The sequence below is a fragment of the Lethenteron reissneri genome, chromosome 26, assembly GCF_015708825.2.
Source record: "Lethenteron reissneri isolate LAM-NWPU_2019-01 chromosome 26, ASM1570882v1, whole genome shotgun sequence".
Classification (NCBI taxonomy): domain Eukaryota; kingdom Metazoa; phylum Chordata; class Hyperoartia; order Petromyzontiformes; family Petromyzontidae; genus Lethenteron; species Lethenteron reissneri.
The window spans coordinates 13,595,027-13,620,877 of record NC_083804.1 but is presented as its reverse complement, the minus strand read 5'-3'; the positions used below and the strand labels follow the sequence as shown (position 1 = coordinate 13,620,877).

Sequence of the window (25,851 nt, the reverse complement as noted above, 5' to 3'; positions counted from 1 at the left end):
TCACGGTAGACCTCGTGGGGAGGGTTCGAGAAGGGAGGCGCGGCTAGGAAGGAGCCAAGCCGTGCCGAGGGGAATAAAAGCAGCGGAGAGCAAGAGCTCCGGGCTCCCGGTTCTGGGATTGGACTCGTCTTGTCATCATCGATCGTCGATCGCTCTCGTCACTGCCGCCTTCGCCTGATCGTTACGCGGCTGGACAGCGGTTGGCTGTCCCGGTCAACGCCGTCGGTGCAACGCGGACAGGGTCGTGTCTGGGACGGGTTGTGTCTGGGACGGGTTGTGTCTGGGACGGGTCGTGAGAGAGAGGGGAGCCGAGTTGGTGGCGTGAACTCGACAACAATAAAAGGGGAGGACGGTGCCTCCTGCGACTACCTCGTCTCCGGTAGTGGTTGGGGTAGTGATAGGGGTTGTGTTTGGGGTCGGGGTAGTGTTTGGGGTAGTGATAGGAATAGTGGTTGGGGTAGTGATAGTGGTTGGGGTAGTGGTAGTGGTTGGGGTCGTGGTTGCGGTAGTGATAGGGGTTGTGTTTGGGGTAGGGGTAGTGATAGGGGCAGTGGTAGTGGTTGGGGTAGGGGTAGTGATAGGGGTAGTGGTTGGGGTAGTCATAGGGGTGAGGGTAGTGATAGGGGTCGGGGTAGTGATAGGGATTGTGTTTGGGGTCGGGGTAGTGGTTGGGGTACTGATAGGGGTAGTGATAGGGGTAGTGGTTGGGGTAGTCATAGGGGTGAGGGTAGTGACAGGGGTCGGGGTAGTGATAGGGCTTGTGTTTGGGGTCGGGGTAGTGGTCGGGGTACTGATAGGGGTAGTGATAGGGGTAGTGGTTGGGGTAGTTATAGGGGTTGTGTTTGGGGTAGGGGTAGTGGTTGGGGTAGTGGTAGTGGTTGGGGTAGTGATAGGGGTTGTGTTTGAGGTAGGGGGGTAGTGATGGGGGTAGTGATAGGGGAAGCAACATGGGTGGGGATCGTCCTGCTTGTAGCTTGTAGCTGGCGACGGGTGGTAGGGGGAGGGGCATCAGGGTGATGGGCTAGGTGAGTAAGAGACGCGGGTTGCTTTAAGAGGGGGGCGGAAGCTGCAGGTTGTTAATGTGAAGGCGAGTGTTTACGTGCGGCGGGGGAGGTTGTTCACGCGGCAAGAAGGCACAATGAACGAGCGACCACGTGGGACGTGTGATGCAACAAACGGACGTCGTCAAAAATAAGAACAGGTTCCACCCTTCCTGTCAATCAAACAGCAAGAATTGCGTTAAGATGTTCGACCGCCAAATAGAAAAAAATTTAGTTGTTGCAAGAATCCAGTTTCCGCATTAACCACACGTACAAACAAACGTGTGCTGAATGCGGTAACTCGATTCATTGCAAAGAAATGCTTCTGTTTGGTTCTAGATTTGAAGCTTTCGTGACTGCAAGGATTCATATTCTTAGGTTTTTTCGGTAAAGTCACGTAGGTAAAAAAATGGTGTTTGAACATTTAAAGACACACCTCCTGTTCTACTGCCAGAAAGGGTGAGACCGTTTCTTTTTCAAACGCATGCTTGTTCAGCACTGCCCCTTGCCACGTCGTTGAACGGTGGGTCGCCTATAGCCTCGCAGCTGTGCTCAACGCTGATTTGGCCTTTCGAGAACCTTTCGAGAACCGACCAGATTTGGTGCGCACTCCGGGACGATTTACGCCATCGGCTGGGAGACCAACGGTGACGGTGAGTGCCTGCTATTAAGCTAACTTTAGTCCGCGCCCCGCGCACGCTCCGTGTGGCCCTCGCCGCGCCGTCACCTCCGGCCCCTCCTTGTGCTCTCTCCTCACCCTGCTCTGGCCACACCGTCCTCGGGTCCCCCATACCCGCTCCGACCCTCTTCTCTCTTCCGTGCCCCTCGCACGCTCCGTGTCCGCGCACGCTAGACTCCAGGGCCCCTCGGCCCCGACCACGTGGCAATGGCGCCACTTCTCCTGTTCCCACCAGCGTGGCTCCCCTCTGTGGTTCCCTCTCTTCTCCCCCAGCTCCTCCTCCGTCTCTCTCTTATATCCCCCCCTCTCACGTGACCCAACTCCACCTCCTCCTCCTGCCCCTGTCTCTGCCCCCACTCACCCCGACGACCAGGCTCCGCCTCCCTAATACACCGGCCCGTGTGAGTGGTGCGGAGGCAGCGCCCACCCTGTCCTTGCTCGTATTACACTGCTATGTAGAGTTAGTAAATACTAAAACAGTCAAAATATACCACTACAATCAGTCAATACTGCTAGTCAGTATATACTACTATACAGTCAGTACATACTACCACGGTGAGTAGCTACTAGAGTCAGTAGATACTATTATAGAATGAGTAGATACTGCTATAGAGTTAGTAGTTACTACTATAGTCAGTGGATACTACTATAGAGTCAGCAGATACTATACAGTTAGTCGTTACTACTATATAGTCGGTAGATACTACTGTAGGCCCAGTAAATACTACTGTGGTCAGTAGTTACTACAGTCACTAAATACTACTACACAGTAGTAGTAGGGTTTTACCCTTTAAACTGGTACAAAACTGACACCTTTATACAAGGCATCATGTTTTCAATAACCACAACACAAGTAGTCAAAATGCAAGCAAAAAGAAACAATTCTGATGATGATAATGATATGCACTGTCCTTGAAGTTGATTGGTCAACACCCAAGAGAGCTTTCCTTAGACAAACTCCACTCTACATCCTGGCACCAGATAACTCCACTCTACATCCTGGCACCAGACAAACTCCACTCTACATCGTGGCACCAGACAAACTCCACTCTACATCCTGGCTCCAAACAAACTCCACTCTACATCCTGGCACCAGACAAACTCCACTCTACATCGTGGCACCAGACAAACTCCACTCAACATCCTGGCACCAGACAAACTCCACTCTACATCCTGGCACCAGACAAGCTCCACTCAACATCCTGGCACCAGACAAGCTCCACTCAACATCCTGGCACCAGACAAACTCCACTCTACATCCTGGCACCAGACAAACTCCACTCTACATCCTGGCACCAGACAAACTCCACTCTACATCCTGGCACCAGACAAACTCCACTCAACATCCTGGCACCAGACAAACTCCACTCTACATCCTGGCACCAGACAAACTCCACTCTACATCCTGGCACCAGACAAGCTCCACTCAACATCCTGGCACCAGACAAACTCCACTCTACATCCTGGCACCAGACAAACTCCACTCTACATCCTGGCACCAGACAAACTCCACTCTACATCCTGGCACCAGACAAACTCCACTCTACATCCTGGCACCACTCTTTGGTTCTTTCGGTAAAGTCTAACTTAGCAATCTTTTAAATACGTAATCAACCAGGCTATGCGTTAATTGTGTGTTGACCGACTCTCTGTGTTGCATTACATTACATTTCGATATTTTGCTAGGTTATTTAATTTAGTGTGTCTCTCTCCCGCTCTCCTAATTTTCAAGCTTGCGTACCTTGCCAACCGTCGTCCTACTCATTGACATGCTAATTTTTTCTCTAACCCCTCCCTCTCTCCGCCCCCACCCCCTCTCTCTATTTAAGGCCTCGTCACAGACACGTTCTCTCTCTGTGTGCCGGTGTGTTCTCTCTCTATGTATCTTTGTGATATCTGTCTGCTTATATGTCTGTCTATAGTTTTCTGGTTAGATTTTTGTTGCTATTTCTTTTATAGCTGATGATGATTGCTTGTGTTGCAATCGAAACGTCGTATGCTATTATTAAATTTATTATTTTATCTTTATACGTGATTTTACCGAAAGAACCAAAGAGTGACCGGATTAAGTCGGGCCGTTGCGCTCAGGTGACTCCAGGGATGCTTGTGACCGGAGGTGCATGTGGCACATTAGGAATGGACCACTCTTTTATTTATTTCCTTGTGCTGCAAGGGAGTAAATTGTGGTTCTGGGAAAGCCCTGTTGTTCTGTGCGTACAGCAGCATGTGGTGACTGAGATGGGCCTGTAGGTGGATGGCAGGGTTATTGAATAACCGCACTTGTACACCAGTCATATGGTTAATGGCGACTCGGTTCAAGAATTGCTGTGTGTGACACACGTGCTGTTGCATCTTACAGGTAAAGGACCCAAAGGTTGTTTTTGATCGTTTTAGAAATGTTCTAGACTTGTTCTTGACTTGTTCTAGACTTCAAGCTTGACTTTGAATTGTTTGTGACATTTTCAATTGGAGGGGTTTGAGCACTGTGTATTGTAAAGGATGATGCACTGTAATTACATACAGTGATTTTCATTCTTTAACCCTAATACTGTTTAGTTTATCACCATGCCCATGCACTCAGAGTATGACTAGTTGCAATGCTATTGAGAATAAAACACATGCATAGTCGTGTAGTGACTGGAAGCGTCACTACTGTGTACACAAACAAACGCGTGACACCACGAAGCGGGGAAGCGTCACTATCCCGCGGGTCCAAACACACACATGACGTCATCCCGGCTCTAGGCAGGAATGACGTCAGGGCTGGTTCCGAAATCTGAAGGTTGGGTAAGGCCGTGGCACTCTGAGTGAACCCGGCTGGACACGTGACCTATCAAGGTGGGGTGCCAGGTTCCCCGGGGGGAACCTTGGGTGGCCAGGTGGACAGCCGGGGAGCTTCGAGAGGGTTCTCGAAGAGAGGCATGTCCGGGGTGGGGCCCGGACACGCCGAGGCCGATAAAAACAGCCTCCTCATGGGGCTCGAGGTTGCACGTGTCTAGAATGAAGAGGGATCACGAAGACACCTCCTGAGAAGAAGAAGAGTCAAGCCTCCAGTCAGCAGACCCGCCAGTAGCCCACCTGGCTGGGTCACGCTAGTGTATCCGAGAGTCTGAGATAGAGAGTGACGGCGTGTGTTGGAGTAGGACGGTGGTTACCACCCTATGTTAGTGTAACGAGGTTGTTAATAAACAGTGCTGCCTCCCAAGAAGTGTGTACGCCTATCTGAGCCCATTACAGTCGTAAGTGGTACAATGGTGACACGTACAGTACGTATATTGTTCATATACAGTACAGTCGATGGTATAGAAAGACATACAGCTTAAGATTAAAGTAATATGCGAATAGTGAAGTGCAAAGGTCATTGTCAAAAACAACGATGGCTTATCAGTAGTAGAATTGGGTTTAAGAAAACTGTTATTGAATAACCGGACGTGTACACCAGTCATATGATTAATGGCGACTCGGTTCAATAAATTTTGTTTGTGACACACGTGCTGTTGCATCTTAAAGATTAACCACAATAAATGTGTTTGCCCTCGATTTGGAGCACCTGCCCACGTCCTTCATTTCGAAGGTGCAACATGCAGACCCCAGTCCCCCAAGAGGGGGGCTGGGGGGATGACGTCACACTCCAGGTCCCGCTCGAAGGTTCGAGAAGGAAGGCGTGGTTAGGGGTGGAGAGAGCTGGGACTGTGTATAAAAACCGGACCCATGAACGGGTCCGGCTGTTGTTGTCCACTGAAGATCCGAAAACGCCACCCTGAAGACCTGGAGCCAAGGCCAGGACCCGAGGACCTTGGCTGGGTCGGGTCAGAGTTATCCTCCCTAGACGCCGTTAGCTGGAGGACCGATACTAGAGCTGTTCCCCCAGTATGTAGGACACGCTAGCCCGGAGGACATACCTCCCTATAGTATCGGGTGAAAGGGGCCGTTACCCCTTTGTATCAGGGATTGTTATCGTTATTGTTAAATAAACGTGTTGCCTCCAGAGAAGTCTCTCCATTTGTACCCACTACACATGTGCAAGGACTGGATGGAAAGTTGCACCGCATAATTGTGAGAGATGACTGCGACTTGAGAAGGCCTTGATCCAGCAGTGGATGTATCATGAAATGAAGCACACTGCGTTATAAATATGCCACCCGAGTTCAATTCGCGCTCATGTCTAACAGCAGTTATCTGAAACGAACCTGGGTTTCCGCTTGGTCGATACAGCCTTAAATAAGTAGCTAGATTCTGAGTACCAAATGTCCGATTTCCACCGGAATTTACACACAGGCATTGCATACATTTCCACGAGAATTTACGAGTGATATCGAGCAGTTGTGAGTACTCCATTACTCTCTGATACGGGTGCGTGAGTGGAGAGATCTCTGTGATTGTCCAGTTGTGTGTTAAGTTCCTGGAGCCTGAATACTAAATGGCCAAAACAATTATTTACATTGCGAAGGCCACGATTGTTGGCATGTCCGATTTCCCAAGGCATTTACACACGGAGATTCCGTAGGAATGCAAATTCTCTCTTTGGCCACACTAACTCAGTCAAAAGGCACGATAACCGCTTTCAGAAGTTGCAGTTTTGTTTTCATTCCCAGAAAGTGTTTTACGCACACTCATGATATTTTTATTGGAATTATTCAATTATTCAAGCCCAAGCATGTTTATGGATATATAATGCAAACAAACTGTTGGCTTGTTGTCAGGAGTATATGTTTGAATTATGATTAAATTGTAATGGATGAATTAATCTGTGGCTGATATACTGTATATAACGGTGGGTGACGTACGGTGCGAAAGAAGTTCAACATACATATATAAAGTTGCAAATTTATTAACGAAGTAATCTGTAGTTTCAACCATATTTGTGGCAATGCATTCATTTAGCACATACAAATATTGGCGTAAGTTCTGCGATAATCTGTGAGATTGGTGCACTCTTTTTCCGGTTGCAATCTTCACAAACTCGCAACGACCGACATGGGAAAAAGAGGTCATGTGATTTGACCACCCACTATGGACGTTCAGCCTGAACAACAGCTCAGTCACAAGCAGCTTTGGTTTTAATAAATGTGGTATCGACTAAGTACAATGTGTCAGTTACAACAAGCAATCATTATCAAATGTATCAGTGCCTTAAAGTTTTTAGTTCTTTTATTATTTCAGTGCCATTATATATTTGGGAAAGCCTTCAATCATCAGTAGATCGACCATTGATGATGCTGATATGAATGCAAATCCTGAATATAGAAAATAATAAAGAAAAGTTGATGTAATACATCTATCAGACGATAAAAAATACTTGATGTCAATGATCATAACCCTAAAATAATGAAGTCGATGCTGTGGTGTACAATACAAATGTGATTGCTCCACTGACATAAACACAACAAACTTTTGCATAAAAATGTGGCCGATATTTTATTGAAAATAAAACTTTTTCCCAAACTGCCATCCAATAAGAAAACTTCCCTGTAAAGTATTTGTGTATTTTTTTACTATAGGTGGAAGGCTTAAAAAAATAATAGCAAAAAAGTATTCACAGCGATATATTTTTTAAATCAAAGGGAAAAAATTAACCCGTAAAAACAAAGTTTTTCACTATAAATCCTTTATATGCGTGGCGGCTGGAGTCCTCTCGTCCTCTGGCTTGAGATGGCTGCCACCTATGGGTCAGATGATTGCCTGCCACCATTAAGCAATTGGTAATTAAATATAAAAAAAAAATCCTAAAAAGTGTAATATTTTGGAGAAAAAAAATTCACGGAAATAAATTGTCACGCTCAACGAGTCTGTGTGCAAAATGTCAGCTCGATTGGATCAGGGGAAGTGGGTTAAAAGACGACCGAAAGATTTGCACGGTCGTAAGCGTGCAAGCAAGCAAGTGAACTTAATATAAAGGATGTAAAAAAGAGTCCACGAGCAGAACAACTGGACAACTTACGAATCCAAGAGTCCACCAACTGCCTTATTTGTACCACGTGGTCTGGTGGTGACCTTGCAGTGTAGATTTCTTACATACATTTTCCTGAATTCAATACGAAAAAATTATATAAAATGATTAGTATTTCAAATGCATGTATTAAACGTATTAAGAATAACGTTTAATAAAAGGGAGTGTAAATTGACCACCATTAGACAATGTACGTGGTAGACCGATGCATGTACTGTGCACAGTTTAATGAGCACACGAACAGTGTTGACGATGCATTTGTTTTATTCATAGCTTGAAAGAATGTTCTGGTAGCTTTCTGCCATGACGAATGAGAGCGCTGAAAGTGTTTGCTTTCATTGCAAAGTAATCTTCCAGAAGGCGTAATTGCATCATGCTTCCTTAAATGATCAACATTAAAATGATGCTCATTAATTCATCAGATCTTTTTTGTTTTCTGGAAGCCTGAGCATGATTTATTCAAGATTCTATGCAAACATCAACCCTATGTGTTGTTGATACTCAACCAATGAACTGACTCGCACACACACCAAGGAAACAGGCTATTCTTAATCTCACACAACCCCCCCCCCCCCCCTATTTGAGCAGACTTCACCATTATCCTGGTTGTACGGGTTGGTTGGTAAAAGAATGGAGCATGGACGTGGGAGCATAGAAGAATATGAAAACAATGGATTTGGCCATGAGATCACAGTATGACAAATGACTGAATCCAGAAAAGAGGATCTTTGGGTGTTTTCTCTTCATTATAACATTCTCCATTCAAGAACCCTTCTCAACGTGAGCAGAGTAACAGGTTGAATAAAGCAACATAACTAGGGGTGTTTTGTCATTGAGAATGAAGGAAGAGCTCAGCATACATACGTGTCAGGTGCACATTGAGGCCACGTGAAGTGTCGAAGGCTCCCTGGCAGGTCACGGGACAGATCCATCCATGTGCCGTGGGTTGAAGATTCGAGAAGATTGGCAGATGCACCAACTTGGCTCCCCACAGTGTCACCTCTCCCAGCCACATGTAAACAGGCACATGTACCACCCCAACCCCACGGCCGCCCCACCCCTCCCCAGCCCCACGCACCTGGAGAGCCCCACCCTCACCTGGGTGCTCGCATATAAAAGTGCGCGCATCGCTGCGATCCTCACATCAGCGGCTCCAGATTCGACCTTCCAGTTGCTCACGGATCACCAACGACTTCAGCCATGGTAGGGAATACACTCATTGCACCATCACGACAAAGATGCCTGGCATTGCCTTTCACATATACACGGATACCGAACGTTTCGTTAGAGAGCACCTATTAAATAGAAAACATATTATATATTCGTATAAAAACATTCTATATATATTTTATTTGGAGAGACAAATATGCTCTCATTGATGACGCTAAAAATTATTTTCCGTTACCTATTAAGGTTGTTAAACAATTATCCATGAATTTAAAAAAATCGGCCTTGGACACTGATATCCATACGCTAGTCATGGAATCGATAATTGAATCCAGTAGAGACAAACGTAGAATACTTGTTTTAATTGTTCATGGCTTGTTGATTATTTGCATCGTCATAAGCTACGATCAAACCACACGATTGGCCAAGGATGTAATTTAAAATGGATCGCTGCAGTTCATGGCTCTCGACATTCTACTCTATTGTGAAGTATTCTTCCAAACGTTGACTTCGCACAATGATCAATATGCAGTGTCGCAGCTCCGTATGATGATGTTAAGATTTCTAAAAGTTTTGTTTCTGATTTGTTTTGAAAAACAGGACCGGGAATCACAGGTGGAAGCTAATTTCGAACCAATTGACATGGTGAGTGAAAGCAGTTGCATCTGTATCCTCTTCTTTTATCTGATTACACCTATTTACTTTGTCCACCTTATCTTATTTTGCTACATCTCATGTTTCACTTGTCTACATCCTGTGTTTTCTTACTTGGGAATTTACGAATTGAAAGGGAGGGAACGTAAATGCTTAGAGCCCCCAATGGGCTAGCACCTCTGCTCTTATGTGTCGTGTTTAGGTCTGCTGTTCTATGAGCATTAAAGACTGAAGCTACTCACTCTTCTCGTGCCCAAGCCATGGCACCTGGACACGAGATGGGTGTCTCTGTTCACCTCCCTCGTGTTTACCTGAGGCAGTTGAAATGCAGCCTCTAAGAGGTGCGATTTCCACACAGCAAGTCCATGCTTCCTGTTGCATATCGCTGGATCATGGCCCTCACAAGCCTGTGGGACCCTTCAGCTACTGTGGGACTTGTATCCCTGATCAGTGCCAACACTCACCTCTGTACCAGCTGATATAATGATGATTATGAGTTACTCTTTGGTTCTTTCGGTAACGTCACGTATAAAGAGAAAATAATTAATTAAATACTAGCAATAATAATCCTTTTTTATTTTCTCTTTATACGTGACTTTACCAAAAGAACCAAAGAGTAATTCCTGCAGTCACGAAAGCTCCAAATTAAGGATGATCATGAGACCCATTATTCATACCAAAAGTCTCACTTCGTCTCAAGATGTTTCCAGCAGGGTCATCCATTGCTGTGATTGATTAATTCCGTGCATGAGTGGATGAGAGCCTCCTCATGCCTTGCGGATTGTGGGTTATTTGACCATACTTCACCACACTGATATTTTTGAGTTGAAGGTGGTGAGCGTGGACATGGGGACATTAAGGTAAAAAATCCATTACTCACAGTTCTGCGATATACCAATCCACCAATGAACAGCACACAAGCTAATTTCATCACTGACATATCCGTGGTAGATCACAGACACGTTTTTTCCCTTGGATGTGAATCTGTTGCTAGTCTTGACCACTAGCCACCTTCCCATTAATTTGCACCAGCACTTTCAAATCTGTCATTAACGAGCAAGGCAATGTCTCCTCCTCATTCTGCGGAAACAGGACAACGACGGCTTCATTTCGTTTGCCGACTACCATGACTTCTTGGAAATGAACGGTGTGGATCAAGACTGCACCAGTGTGGACAAAAACAAAGATGGCAAGATCTCTTTCGAAGGTGTGTGGCCATAGTCTACGGAAGATCGTGGCACAGGGCTGTTACCTTGTTTAAAAGGGACATACACAAACTCAGGATGGCATGATATAATCCGTGAGTCATAATGACATCTGCCTTTGATGCGACCATGATATATGCTCTACCTCGCTGATGGTAAAGGGCTACACTGGGGATAATAGGACTCACGGAAGATAGAGAGGACAAAGGCAAGGGAAAGGCATTGCTATATGAACAAAGATGACCCGTATTCACAAAGAAAACCTTCCACACTCTCTCCTGAACTGGAATGTCTTCCCAATTAGCTAAATTCTTATTTCACGTGTGGGACGAAATTGGAGTACCCAGAGAAATCACGCTTATACAAGAGAACAGCAGTGGAATGTGCACAGACATACATTTGAGAATTCATTGCTCTACTGCCATTTCCTGGAAACCTATAGTTAGGAAACTCATCATTACATTCAAATGAAAAGTTTTTTATTCTCGTTTGAAATTTAGGACGTAACCACGTAATTTTGAGGAAATTAAAGGTCGAATTACGTTTATTTAACAGATTGTTTTATTTAATTCCCTTCTACCAACTATCCAGTACAATGCCACATAACCGACGTGATGTGAACTGAGGTATAGGTGGTTATGTAACAAGGTCGGACAAGTGAACATCTAAAGAAAATTTGAATTGGGCCTTGCACAAATAGGTTGCTGAACCAAAACAAAGTACAAACTGCTTTAAACATTACGAACTGCTGTTCTTTAGAAATGAATGTGTGTAACATTTTCAGTACATTCAGGTAGGGTGGGGTCATTTACATTTCTCGTTTGGGGCTGGGCATAGATCAGTGACGGGCACTTCCTGTAATAAGGGGTTTCCCTTGTTTCATGTGGGTTCAGTTTATGTGATTTTGTCTTTTTGCGGCTAACCTATTTATACCCAAAATTTGCGATATGCGATTTGAATTCACTGATATGCGACTACGTGGTTGGACATGTGCGTACCATAATCTGGCTGTCGCCTGATGAAGCTAGATGTAATTACTGGCGAAACGTAGTGCTCAGATTGTAAATGTTGTGGCTAGGCTCTCCAACACACCGGTGTGCTGTACTAGTGACGAATTGGCATGTTCTGTTCACGTGACAACCCTTACTCGTTGGCTGTGTCGGGTGGTGGCGGGTTTAGCGATACATTTATTTATTTATGCGATCTAAACCAAAAAACCTCTATTATGGATGATATTGGTCGCGGAAGCCTACGTGTTAAATTGTGTGTACCGTCTGCGCTACTCGACTGGCAGCTTTCTCCTATGGTCCCTTGTGGGTTACGTGAGTGTGAGGTCTCTGCTGTTACGCAATTTTGCTTTGTCCACCCTCTTTTGGAACGCATCTACGCCAGAAAGCGAGGGAACCCTGTACGTATGCCATCCATTTTAAGTTACATTTCTCTCCCATGCCAGAGTTTTCTCAATTCTACAAGAAGGACTCTGACAAGCAGAAGGAGAAGCTGAAGCTGAAAAAGTGAACTCCAAGGACATGGCTGCGGGGTGAAAGGGTTGCTCTTAGTTTTTGCTTCTTAATCATCATGACCAGTGTCAACCCTACTACTAAGTATTAGGCATGTAATCATGTATTTATTCATTAAAATGAATTCTTACTCTCTCATTCATGCCTCCAATCGGTCGTGCAAGAATCAGACATTTAAATGGCATTGCATATTATATGCAAACATTATCTTTATGCTGAGCAAATTTAATTATATGAATGAGATTAAATATATTACAATAAGACCTAAAAAAGGAATTGATTATTGAATATAATAGAGAATTGACATTTCACTGAATCAGAGGGTAATCTTTACATGCCTAATAAAAAAAAACTACTGCTGCTATTTATAGCTATTACTACATATATGTGACACTACTGCTAATTAGCACAACCACTAATGCTCCATTTAAATGTACTTTTAGTACAAAGCATTTCAATAATCTTTCAGATGTATTGTGCTGTATGACGTCCAGGCACCATTATCGCAAATTGCACAATGACACGAACTCGAACGAGGCATAATGCATCCATTCAATACGGAATAAACACCTCAGTGCAGTACACGTACTCTCAAATACCAGTCACAGATCACTCTTGAACAACACTACATTCAGAATGCTGGACGTGGCTTGGTAACCTGAAAGGCAGCAGTGTACAGAATGCTAACACGGTTCTGTCTGCAAATACAGCCCAGCGTTCTGATGGATGGATTTTTACACATGCAATGAAATAAACCCAGCCTTGCTTATATTAAAGCTGACTACCCCTTGTTCATGTGTACACGCGCACCTACGTGAGTGTGTGTGTGTAGTGGGTTCTACTGACGACGTAGAAGTATGGTTGAGGCAACACTTATTTATTTAAACTTACACAACACAACAGCTCTAACAGGAAGGGTAGCGGCCCTTCCACCCGTTAACTAAGGGGACACACTTCCCCACAGAACTCGCCCTATCCCTGAGCTCGGGTCTCGGGCTAGTCTGACCTCACCCAGCAAGGGTGCAGGTCCCGACCACTGGTTACACGGACCTGGCCCTCATAAGGACGTCGGGCTCCGAAGTTCCCAGGGTCACACCACTGGCTCAGTCTTCCCGGCTCTGATAAGGACTGCGGGTCAGATGAGTCCCAGGGTCCTAGGCTAGCCGGCCTTCTGTCTTCAACTGGTTCTTCTGTCTTCGCTGGCAGCACTGCCGGGACCCTCTCGGGCTTCTGCCTTTTATCCTACCCTGTGGCTTGCTCCGCCCTAGCCACGCCTCCCTTCCCGAATCTTCTACGAGGTCTGAGAAGGGTGACATCATTCCCCCACAGCCCCCTACTTGGGGGCTGGCCCATTCGCTCCAGGATCCGATCTGCCGGTTGACTGTTTGCCCCTTGAGCCCGTTGACTGCCCACTATGGGACAGATGTGGGAACCCCCCAGAGACGGTGTACGCCCGTCCAATAACACCGTTACATATGCTTGTGTGTGACTGTGTGTTGTCGTGTAGCGATTAGCGTGCTGCGTTGTGAACTCTGCAACCGAAGCTCAATTATCCACTCACGACCAATACAAGTGACGATTCTCTGAACCTGTCCTGGGCCGCCCCTAGATCAACTCGGCCTCAAACAAGAATATATCGTTCCTGGGGAGATGTTCCAAGAGGCACCTGTGGCCAGTACAACTAAGCCGATTCTCCAGCACCGACGATCATCTCCGTATCTTTTTTTAACCAAATCCATTTGTTGGTAGCCTGCGGAGATGTCGATGTGGCTAGTGCCGCCTCCTGCCAATAATTCAATTAATGCCTCAAGATCGCTGAGAAATCTTAATTTTAGAAACTTTCGTGACTGCAGGAATTATTATTTGGTTCTTTCGGTTAAGTCACGTCTAAAGATAAAATAATGAATTAAATTAAATAATAGCATACGACGTTTCGATTGCTGATGATGATTGCTTGTGTTGCAATCGAAACGTCGTATGCTATTATTTAATTTATTATTTTATCTTTAGACGTGACTTAACCGAAAGCACCAAATAATAATCGCTAAGAAAGTTATAGAATGTTTTAGAAGTTACTCCAAGTTTACTCAGCACTGATGACGATCGCTTGTGTTGTGATCGAAACGTCGTAGTTTTTTGTTATTTTCTTTCAATCTATCTACGTGTCTTTACCGAAAGACCCAAAGAATAGGTGTAACAACAGCCGACATACCCGAGTCAAATTTCTTGCAACGCGCTAAGCCGATTGTGCAAGTGCACAGCGAGCTGGGTCGTAGTCTGGAAAGAGCGCAGCGTTTGTGTGGTGCAAGCCTTTTCGATACACTATGGGAAACTATCCAACGTGCTAGCTGGCCAGCTGGTTGATCGATGCGTAATGAAAATTGGAGTGATGTACGATCAGTCCGAATAGTAAACTTGCGCCCATATGAACCGTATGTACTGTTTACAAAATGTGTTCACAAATCCACACTGAGAAACTCAATAATTGAGAGAGGTGTATAAATTATTTTTAGTGTATTTAAATAGAGGTACTGCAGGTAAATAGTTTTCAGTTTTAAAGGCATAGTTTAACAAGACAACACTTGCCAACATCCTTCAAACCCACTGGTGAAAAAGAGCAAAGTTTTTGTTTACATTATAATGTTTATGCGAGAGCCGGGGGCTTATGGAACCCCAGGGTCCCGCCATAAGTTTACATATATAGATATAATACGGGCGAAATTGCTGTGTGAAATGTACCGTCGCTAACAGTTTCCTGCGCATGACGCAATATCGCTGTTCGGCTGTGGACAGGACGCGACTCCCAAATGCTATGACAAATTGTTGGCCATCCTGTGTCTGAGATGGAACGGTATCAATGCCTACGTCGCTGGCATCCGTGTCTAGAGTGAAAGGAAGTGCAACATTTGGGTATGCTAACGGCTGTGCTTTTAACAGAAGTGTTGGTGAAGACAGTATCCTCCGTACCGAAACATAACATATACAAATTAATATTTAAAAAAACGTTTTTTTTTTAAAGACTATAGTATTGTCATCAGTATGACATAAGTATACTAAGTTTGCAGTCGATACCACATTGGGAAGTGGGTTAAAATTGAGTTACAAGATTTGAGGATACGACGACAACAACAAGAGACAGAGTGAGTTAAATAAAAGCGTGTAAAATATTTTTTTTAAATAATGAGTGCTCCATCACCCAGGGCCGACGGTAGTGGTTCTAACGACTCTCCATCCGACCATGCCAGCGCCTTTGCTGCTGCTTGAAACACAAAGGCGCCCCAGTTTCCTCCATCTGCCACGAACTTTTCTATTGTCGCTGCCAGCCAACGCAGCTGTCTTGCACCTCCACGCCGCTCCTGCTGCCATGGAATCCTATAAGCCCGGGGCCCCCTGTTCTTGGAGGTGAGATGGGCTCTGTGTTAGCACTGGCTGCTGCTATAGAAGATGCTGTTGTTTTTGGAACGTATATTGCTGTGGCTGCTGCAACTGCTGTTGATGGATAGGTAACAGTTGATCCAGCAAGGAAGGTTGATCTGGCATGGTTTCCCCAAGAACCGGCTGTGGGGTAGGCAGCCTTGGCCCCTCAGTTTCTAGCTCTGGTTCCACCGGTACTGGCTGCGGACTCTCATTTGCTGTTGCAGTAACAATGTAACAGCATCCAACAGTCTGTCCAACTTCTCCACGCGGGACGGATTTATTCGTGGCGTGGAAGGGCCGCTACCTAACTGTTGTACGGATCTACTTTGCAGAGTTGGTGATCGGGTTGAGCCTTCCTGAGGACCTGCCATCCCAGCCTTTTTTCATCTCTTCCGCGCTGCCCCATACCACTCCATATTCCATTTCCACAGATCTCTCCGATAGTCCCTCGTATTTAACAGGATTTGAGTATGCAGTATCCCACCGCTGCCACCAAATGTAATGGACTCCAAAGGCGGTACTTCCTGGATAAAGTTTGTCCTCAACAATAACGTTCAATGCCCACCACCAACCAACACAACTCCCCTGTTTCCCTCTTCCAAGTCCCCCTCCTCCCTTTTATACTCATCTCCCTCCCGCTCTTCAATCTCCGCCCATCCCTTCCTCCTAACCAATCCCTCTGCTCCCCTTGTAAGTGCCCAATGGAGCCCTTGCCTTTTTCAAATATCCATCTTCTCACTCTTGAATACCTTCCAACCAATCACCATCTAGCAAGCCAGATCATAGCTATCTTTATGCAGTAACGCCCCAACTCGTGACAGTTATGGTATTTATATCCATGTCACCCCCATGTCCTACAAATATGCTATCCAAGGATGTCTAACATCCTTACATGTGTAATGACAGTAGTCAACCTACGGTGTGGGTGGACTAGTGGCCACGGTAGGTAATGACAGGGGAGTCATCTTGTAGTACGAATGGACTGGTGGCTATGGGAATGATCGAGAATAGGAGCGTGGCCAGGTGACAGAAGAGGACGGTAGAGTCTGCTGGTAGAGCAAGCGTCTAGAATCAGCAAGAAGGTTTGGGAATGGGGGCGTGGCCTCGGACCGTACATAAGAGAGATGCGCGGGAGACTCGGGGCTGTTGCAGCAGGATCTCTGCCTGCTCAAGTGAACGTGTCTACAATAAAAGAAACCATCTCAAGAAAGTGTGTCAAATCGTCATTACACATGTTCATACAAGTGATGAGTGTGTGCGCAAGTAGTTCGACTAGCTCAGGAGTCAGAAACCTGCAGGCTCTGGAACTGCATGCGCCTCTTTAAGGACTGCTTTGTGACGTAATGTTCGTTTAACACGTAGTAATGTTCGTGTTGTCCGAGAGTCATTACATATGTATTCACATGCATTACGGCTTTTGAATTTGAGTTTCGTACAAAATTCGAAAAAATGTCTCTTTTTTATTTTGGTTGCCAACCCCTGGACTAGACACATCAACCAAACATACAGCGATGGCATAAAGCACTATATTTATTTCAACCGACAATGGGCACAAAAGCAGGTACACAGAAGGCACCACCAACATTTTTGAGGTTCCACCAGCACAAGTGATGAAAGCTCAACTGCGCAAGTGTCAATTTGTGGCAACAATGGTGTTTGTTAGTGAGGGGTGTGGGGCCATTGGGAGGTTTGTTGGGAGTGTGCCTGACTGAGTTCACACAGGATCGCTTAACGCATACACAAAACCGAATGGCTATTATGTATGTTGAACTTATTTCGCATCGTACTTAGCTAACCGTGCTAATTAGTGGAGGACAACAAACTAAACACAAAAAGCAGTTCTAAATCATTTAAAAGAGGCGACATCAATTACGGGCTGTAACGTGAATGCATTTTAATAAACGCGAGTAGAACTTTATAGTTCAGCGAGTGGAACTGTAGCCAATCAGGGTTGGGGAGTGGCAAGCAGCTTCCCATAAAGGACACCGAGTGGAATTCAACGAGATGTTAATAGCAGAAGTGAGGGCATTTCCATGGCTGCTGTATGATCGTAGCAGCCCTGCTTTCAAGGGCAAAAAAAATAAGTCAGAACATTGGTGTCAAATTCAGAGTTCTTCGTTATTAAGTGCATTGGGTGAGAAATGTATTTCTAATGGGTATTCAATTTAATTGGTGAAGAAACCAGCTTTAAATCATTAGCTATTGTACATTACTTTCCAAGGATAACGAAAAAATCTGAAAGGATTTTTTTATATTTAGTTGGAGAGTGTCCAAATGTTAATGTGGGCCAAATATCGGCCCAAACGATAAACACACACTACGTGACACCAAGTAACTCTAAAGTTAATACGTTTGTGGATGGTTGAATGGATTTACACAAAGCATGTGACATCCACTAAACGCACGTCTAAAATCCAGTGTGAATCCAGCCTAAGAGTAAGAGAGGGCGAATGTGTATAATTATCGAATGCCAGTATGTGTTGGTATGTAGGAAAGTGTGTGTATGTTGGTGATATTGTATTGATGGGCAACAGCACGCATTGGTAAATGTATACTCGTTGGTGACCATGTGCTTGTGAGTGAGTGTTGGCGTCTTTATTTCAGTGACTGTTGGTTCTTACGTGTGTACGTTAAGAGTGTTGGTGTCGAAGTGTAAGTGTAGAACTTGTGAGTGTTGGCTGTTGCCATGTCAGGTTTGTGTGGTTGAGTGTTGGTGCATGCGAGTGATGGTGTATGTGTTCGTCAGTGTTGTATGTTAGTTATAGTGAACGTTGCTGTATGTGTTTAGTGTATGTGAATTACGGTGTATTCAAGATATACGGCTGAAAGATGAAGTACGTAAGTGTGAGTGTATGTGTTGTTGTGCAAGTGCTGGTGAATGTTAGTGTGTTGATGTATTTGAGTGCGAGTGATGGTGTGTGTCTTGGAAGTATATTTGAGTGTTGGCATATGAGATGGTGATGATTAGTGTTATTGTGTGTGAGTGTATAAGTGTGAGAGTGTTCACAAACATGACTCAGCACCAGTGCCAACCCCGTCAATAGCTCAAGCAGGTCTACACTCTGCAAAACACCCCATACCAAGTATGCGAAGCAATGGACGCCATCTCCTGATAATAACAATCCCCATCAGCTGGGAAAACATGTGCAGACCAAAACAATATACCACACATCGGATCAAGGCAAAATAACGCACATCAGATTCACAGTGAGGTGCAGGGCTACCAGAGAGCAGTCACGGGGCAAGCCCCAACCCTTTGCAAACTCCCATGTAAAGCATTCAACCACTTTTATAATTAAAACATTCTCCCCTTGTTAAAGGAATGTTTTACTATTGTTAAATAAAGGAATGCACTCACTGGTTGAATAACGGAATGTCCTGACTGTTTAAATAAAGGTGTACCGACACTTGCATAAATACAGGAATGCTCTCCCGTGGTTCCACATGGCAATACAAAGGTGAGAAACACCCCCTCTGGAGGAGATGGAATATATTATTGCAGAGTTTTCCCAAAAATATGTTTCTCTCTGCCCAATCTTCTCACCCATATATTCACCAACCAACAGTTCTCTTACCAAAAGCGTTAACTCTCGGTTGGATAGTGCAGATTGTCCTTCGGGAATGACGTTTTAACCAACTACAGACAAAACTCCCCCAAAATTATAAATCATTAAAATTCAAACTACTATATATAACCTGAAGTAAACTATTTTTTATAACTATTAAACTTTTTTTATTTTACCAGGTAAAGCCTAATGAGCTACGTAGCTATTTTTCAGAAGCGACCTGGCCACAAATGATAGCTCAACGAAATAGCTTTTAATGTCAAAATTTCTAGCAGCAAAATACTCTAAAACGCATGTTTTTCTAAGTTTGGAGGGAAAAAACGGAGTACTTGGAGAAAAATTCATGCCACCACGGGGAGAACATGCAAATTCCATATATACAGGTGTCAGGGTCGGGATCGAACCCACGACCTCCTACATACCAAACAAGTAGGCTGTCCTAGCAGGAGTGGAATGATTCACTTCCATAAACTACTGGTGAGTAGACAAGTTGTCACAATTGAGGGTCAATATATACTTCAATAAATGGTTGTTGTTTAAACATTACAATTAGCGATAGTCTCTTAAAGGCTGCAGAATTGACATGAAATATATTACAAATTGCAGAAAAGTATTCGTACACTCGCGAGTTGATGCTTATACATTATGATAATTTACATTAATTGATTAACTGATGTATTGTTACATGCCGACTGGTCTAGATTTATAGCATGAATTGTATAATGCATGCGACAATCATTGCTCTTTTTAAACATGCGTTTAATTCTTTGGCTTATAAATATTAAGGCACTTTGACTTAAAGCGAAAGCAAAGTAAAACCATTCATATTTAATGGGGACCCCCAATGGCTGGAGCTCACACATTTCTCATTGGAAAAAAGCTATTCAGCGGATTTAAAGATGCAATGTACCACGATGATATGAAAAAAGGAATACTTTCCAGCTCAACCACTACTAACCGGTGGCAATGTGTTGCACAGCATGCAATGTTATTAAACAAAACAGAAAGGCACTGAAAAGTATTAATCTCTGAAGAGGCTCAAAGTGGCCAGGTCCTGACACAGTCATTAAGAAACAAAAAGCATACATTCTGCGATAACTCCTCGGACTCCCAACAGCACTGGGGTGAAACGTGGTACGTTTCGATGACTGCTATAACGGTCATCTTATTTGTATAACACTTTCAGCCACTGTACTCATGCAAACAAGAAGTCCACGATAGTAGGAGCCTACTGTAAATTGTCAACTAGAAACTGCGTGAGATGTTTTAAGACACTGTCTCTCAATCAGCAAATAAGAGTTAATCCATGCTTCGACTCAATTGCAACAATTGAGGTTATAATGGCCTTTTGTGTTTCTCAACTCAAGTTTCATGCTTTTTATTCATATGTGAAATAAACCATTAAACCACATTAATTGGACTCGGAGTCTACATGAGACATGTAGACTCGGGTTATTTCAGAAGGAGAAGAAGCATTCACACACATACATATCATGAGCTTACAGGTAAATATTGTCGCCAAATGATTCAAGAATCGATACTTTTTTTGCCACTGACCGCAGTCCATGTGGGATCTCGGGTGGTTGCAAGGTTTATGTGAATATAGTACATATAACATGCAATATCAGCCCTTTCTCAATCCAGTGCTTGAGGCGTTAACACGCCATTTCAATTATAGGGCAAATTTCGCTATTATTCACCACACTAGTCACTGGGGTTGATTAAGGGTGGGGGGCACAGGACCAGTTAAGATATCACTCACCACTGAAGGCAGCTATGGCCAGAAATGTAACTCTAGTTACTGGGTTGATGGCACAGTGCTGTTAACGGCTCCGCTGCCACAGACAATATACAGGATAAAAAAATTATCGATTCTTTTATACACAATTCTATGACCACGTTCATAAGAATCAATAAATCAATGCATTATTACATGCCTAGCATACATATTATAGTGCATACAGTAAATAACCAGAAACATGGCAATAACAGTGACTGTTATGATGAATGAACCATAACGGTGACAAACATAAATGTTACGACAGTGATGAAGTAGTTCTTGTGCTGACTGGGGGACTGCACTGAGCCTACCTCCGGTCACAGTTGTCACCGACTGACCGGTCTTCACCAAGCCATTCTTTCACTACTACTTGGTTGCCCAAATACAGTGAACCATTCGATTGTCCATGGGCCGTCTCTCTTGGTTGCGGACTAACCGTACTTGCAAAAAAAGAAATAAAATACCTTTATATGCACTTGTTGGTTTATGAGCAGTGGCTCACTTGTTGAGAGTCAGCGACTCAGTGTCCACGTGACCAAAAACACATGTCAGCAAGCAAATCGATTGCTTTAGTTAGCAACACACCCTACACTTTTTGCGCCTTCATCCTCATTACAAGCTGGTAAACAATAAATATGTTGTTATAGCCTAATTTAAATATCTTTTCCATTATCTGTCTTTTTGTTTTATCCAGGCCACCCCTCTCCCCTCAATAGCCCAGATGATCGAGTTATAGTGCCAGTGTGATGACACAGCAACACGCAGCACAGTGACACAGCGGGAGGGAAATGCATACTTGGGTTTGCACTGTTGTTACCCTGTACACTGGGTTTCAGCCTTTCTTAGTAAACCTTGTCAATAAAATACGTTTTTATTTGTATAAAATCTATTCATTTGTTATTCAATCGACAGCCTAGATGCCGGTTTGTGACAGCTATGTCATCAATTGTGTTCAAATCTGTAAATTAAGGAATAAATGCATAGGCTGATAGAAATGCAGTTTCCACAAAAATATCAGTGACAAAATTAAAATGATACCTTTCAACAAGTGAATGAGGCCCTAAACAAGCAACACTACATTTGTATTTATTTACGTGCGATGGTACAGAGGCCTCAGATGCTCGCCTTCTTGAAGATGCGCGTGATTTTTAAGGCACGGCTCTTCTTGGTGACCGGAGCTCCAGCAGCAACCGCAGCCGCAGTGGGCGAAGACCTCATCACATGGCTGCCTGGACTGCTCGCCCCTCCCCTTCCCAGACTTCCACTGGTACCACCGCCACTGGTGTCGCTCTCACTCGAGTCTTCGGGGCCCGAAGGAGTGTGGCCAGGACCCGATGGGACCTGTCCTGTCGGTGATTGGGAGGTGCAGCCTAGGGGGGCAGATGATATGGAGCCCAGTGACTCCATGCTGGTTCCCTGCCTAAGAGGGAAAAAGGAAGAGAGGAAAGGGAGCATACACGGGTTGTGGGAGATAGCGAGGATAGGGAAAGGATTGGAAAACGAGCAAATAATGAGGAGAGGAGAGAGGTGTTGCAGCAGCATAAGAGAGTGAATGGCAAGAGATGGAATAGGGTAAAGAGATGGAGAGAGAAAGAGGGAGAGGTTGAGATAGAAAAAAATAGATGCAAAGATGCAGAACACAGACAAACACGAACTTAGTACAGTGTCACCAAAATTATGTTACTGTAGTTAAACAAATGTAACACGATAATTCAAGTACCATTTATAATCTGAATGCATTTGGTAGCGATTAATTCACTGCTTGCATTTCATTTTAAATGGTAATAACGACCTAAATACCTATTTAAGTGCCAATTTACCAAAGCAAATGTATGTGGCAATTACAAATCAGTATTCACAAATGCCTTCCATTGGTGCTATGCAGTGGAAGGACGAGGCGATGTCTACAGGAGGGGGTTTCACATATGGTGATAGATCCCTCGTGGTTGTCCTGCACTTGTTGGTGCTGCCCTGGCTGCTTCGGCTGTCCCTGGAGCTCGTGCTGTTGTTGTTGGTGCTGGGTCCTGGCTGCTTTGTCCCAGGCGCTGCCACGGTGTAACTCTCTTCTCTATCCCATGATTCCCTGCTCTTACATTGGCCTCTCCACCAGCCTTCTACCCTCAAGCATTTTTTTGCCCTTCATTCTTTTAAAGCGTCTTAAAATGCGCTTGCATTGAGACACGATATAAAATTAATTCCTGTTGCTGTTTTAATTTTTTAGTATTCTTATCACACAATTGTTTTTGTGCAGTCAACAGCAACTGGGTTGGGACTGTCATAATAAAAACATAGTTGAACCTGGTTTCACCAAAGGTGGCTTATAAGAGTTTAATATTTGAACCTAAGATATCAATAATGCTGACTCGGTGCCCCAACAATTATGAGCTAACAGTTGTAGACACCCAGCCTGATAATTAAAACATAATATTCTAAGTGATGTTGGCTGATTGCCTATAACAACCCCCAGGTCGCCCATCGGCTTATATGGATGCACAGTTTGTTCATTAAAGTTCACCAAATTTTCCTACCGCACGTAGCCTGCAGTGAAAGCCACTTTGGGCTTGTGGAGATGCCCCGCCAAAGGGAGAGGGTCATGTGACACGGTCCTTGACCAATCGGATTGCGGAAGGTGGGCAAAACGTGCTCGCAGTGCCGCAGGAGCCATATCATTGGCCACCGAGCGGGTCACGTGACTCTTGGAGGGGAGTTGATTAGCCGACTGGGATGATGAGAGAGACAAGGAAGACGAGGATGGGCGCGAGGATAAGACAGGCATGGAGGCCGAGGCTGGGATTTCGTCTGTGGGGACAGGGGGGGGGGGGGAGGGAGGGAAATGAAGATGCATAATGATGGGAGGAGGAGACAGTACGATGGGTGGAGATTGTGCTATTACAATCTCCATCCATATACCTGTGTCTTCCTCCCCAAGTCCCAGTCCCTTTGTCCATGTGTTCCCTCTAGTGTTGACATGTATTCAGTCTTCTTTTGTATCCGTAGGTCTCCTTCCAATGTAATGTATGTCCTCCCATGTTCCTGTGTCTCATCCCGTGTCACCATGCGCCCATGAATGCATTGTATGTTGCCTCCCATATCCCATGTGTCCTCCCGGGTCCTGTGTGTCTTTATATACCTTGACATTTCTTGCTATGTCCCTGTGAATTCTCCCGCATTCTGTCTGTCTACCCTACCCATGCTCTCACACCGTCAGCCATAGGATTTCAGGCAACCCTTTGTGTGGTGGACCCACTCCCTGGTCTCTCCCTGTGTCCCCATGCCTCATATACAGGTGTGACCCCATGTCCCACGTCTCTCCCCATTTCCCATGTCTTCCCCCCGTGTCTTGTGTCTCTCCCTGTGTCCCATCTCTCCGTACCGTCTCCCTGGCGCCCCTCTATCAGGCGGGCCTGCAGGGAGTTGAGGCCTGGGTTCTGGACAATATTGAAGCCGCACACTCTCTCTATTTCCTGCCAGCGATGGAGCCGCTCACGCAGGCTGTTGGTCACGTCATACAGCGCCTGCCTGGACATTCACCCACCACAACAACACAATAAAATTAAAAATTAATAACAAAACAACACCGTAATATGGCAAAAGACTACACAAAGAACCCACAAGTAATACAACACTCCATATAATACAGCATGACATAACACAACACACGATACAGTGTAACATAATACACTATATAAGGGGCTGTCCATAAATGACATAACGCGATTTTGGACGATTTTTTACCCCCCCCCCCCCTCGTCACACAGCATCACAAAAAGTCAGACCCCCCCTCAAATATGACGTCACAAAGCTCTGCCCCCCCCCCCCCCAAAAAAAAAAAACAAGCTTCAAATAACTTTAAACTATTGTCATTGTAGCACATATTTAATGTACTGCTGCACTCTGATGTTGTAGGAGAAAACAATTGAAAAAAAAGTCTATTTAATTAAGTATAACGTGTTGTCTATATTTATTTAAAGTTGTGCATTTTGATGCGACGTCACATTTATCAAACCCCCCTCGTCACACATCGTCACAAATGTCTGACCCCCCCCCCCCCCCAGGTGCATGACGTCATTTATAGACGGCCCCCAACTACACAGCACGAAATATTACACCACATCACACAACAGGACGTGCTACAGCACAACCAACTCCAACCCATGAGATTATACCACACAACATGAGGGTGGAAGTGATGTGGTGAACGATAGGCTGTGATGGGGTGAGTGAGGGGGTGAGTGAGGGGGCGAGGTCGTACTTAGCAGTGAGGATCTTGTGATCGACCTCGTCGAGGGAGGCGCTGTGAGCGATGTAGAATGCGCCCAGCACTGAGCTGCGCTTTCGCTGTACCTTCTCGGCCTGCATGGGCACCCGCACACACATGCACACGTACAATTCCGCACACAGACAAAAGCAACGCACACGCACCAATGCATGCCCGAGGCCATATGTGAGAGCTTCATAGCTCATTGGATTCCTCCAGTCTAAATAAAGATTGTGATCCTGATTCTAAGCTGGTGAGCGCATGCATACGTGAGTGTGTACTCGCATATGAGTGAATTCCGCTTGCGAGTATATCAGTGAGTATATCAGGGTGTAAGAAAAAACAACATTATTATGTGTTAATGAGCAAATGAGAGAAAGCTGCTAAAGACCGTCCGGCATGGCGTGGGCTTGTTGCGGCCTTATGCTCCACAGGGATCGAAAAGGAGTAAGCAAGTAAGTAATGAGCATATGCCGTTGAGTGTTCAATATCAGTGAGCGTGATGTGTGCTGGAGAATTTATTATTTGGCTCATGTTGTCATGCTGCAGTGATTGTTTCGTAAACACGTTGGGCTGCCAGTGCGTGTTAGTGAATCCACTGTGGGAATGTTAGTG

General features: G+C 44.8%; 2 protein-coding genes across 6 annotated transcripts in view; one reads left to right on the top strand and one right to left on the bottom strand.

Annotated features, from left to right (window-relative positions):
* The first annotated feature begins 4,726 nt into the window (after window positions 1-4,726).
* On the top strand, window positions 4,727-12,971 carry LOC133348083 (calcineurin subunit B type 2-like). Of its 4 annotated transcripts, none has more exons than XR_009755765.1 (5): window positions 4,727-4,958; window positions 8,258-8,872; window positions 9,437-9,481; window positions 10,583-10,697; window positions 12,149-12,971. XR_009755765.1 is itself a non-coding variant. In XM_061560930.1 (4 exons), the coding sequence occupies exons 1-4, from the start codon at window positions 8,870-8,872 to the stop codon at window positions 12,211-12,213; spliced, it is 228 nt and encodes a 75-aa protein (XP_061416914.1). In that variant the 5' UTR covers window positions 8,296-8,869; the 3' UTR covers window positions 12,214-12,971. The 4 variants fall into 4 exon arrangements, 1 of the variants encoding a protein (XP_061416914.1); XR_009755764.1 differs by having other exon boundaries at window positions 4,727-5,775; window positions 8,738-8,872; XR_009755763.1 differs by having other exon boundaries at window positions 4,727-6,044; window positions 8,738-8,872.
* Window positions 12,972-17,144: 4,173 nt separating this feature from the next.
* The window catches only part of LOC133348001 (stromal interaction molecule 1-like), a 33,512-nt gene continuing 24,805 nt past the window's right edge, over window positions 17,145-25,851 (bottom strand). Inside the window, exons 9-12 of one of the 2 annotated variants that reach the window (XM_061560799.1) lie at window positions 25,231-25,331; window positions 24,352-24,497; window positions 23,507-23,777; window positions 17,145-22,398 (exon numbers count right to left, since the gene is read on the bottom strand). In XM_061560799.1, coding sequence (XP_061416783.1) covers window positions 22,092-22,398; window positions 23,507-23,777; window positions 24,352-24,497; window positions 25,231-25,331 — 825 coding nt within the window. In that variant the 3' untranslated portion in view covers window positions 17,145-22,091. The remainder of the gene's footprint in view (window positions 22,399-23,506; window positions 23,778-24,351; window positions 24,498-25,230; window positions 25,332-25,851) is intronic. The other variant, XM_061560800.1, reaches the window with a different exon arrangement.

Bases quoted from the DNA above. Each gene is read 5' to 3' on its own strand.
- LOC133348083 (XM_061560930.1), top strand. The intron at 9,482-10,582 runs GTGAGTGAAAGC...CTGCGGAAACAG, and splicing joins ATTTCGAACCAATTGACATG to GACAACGACGGCTTCATTTC. The intron at 10,698-12,148 runs GTGTGTGGCCAT...CTCCCATGCCAG, and splicing joins TGGCAAGATCTCTTTCGAAG to AGTTTTCTCAATTCTACAAG.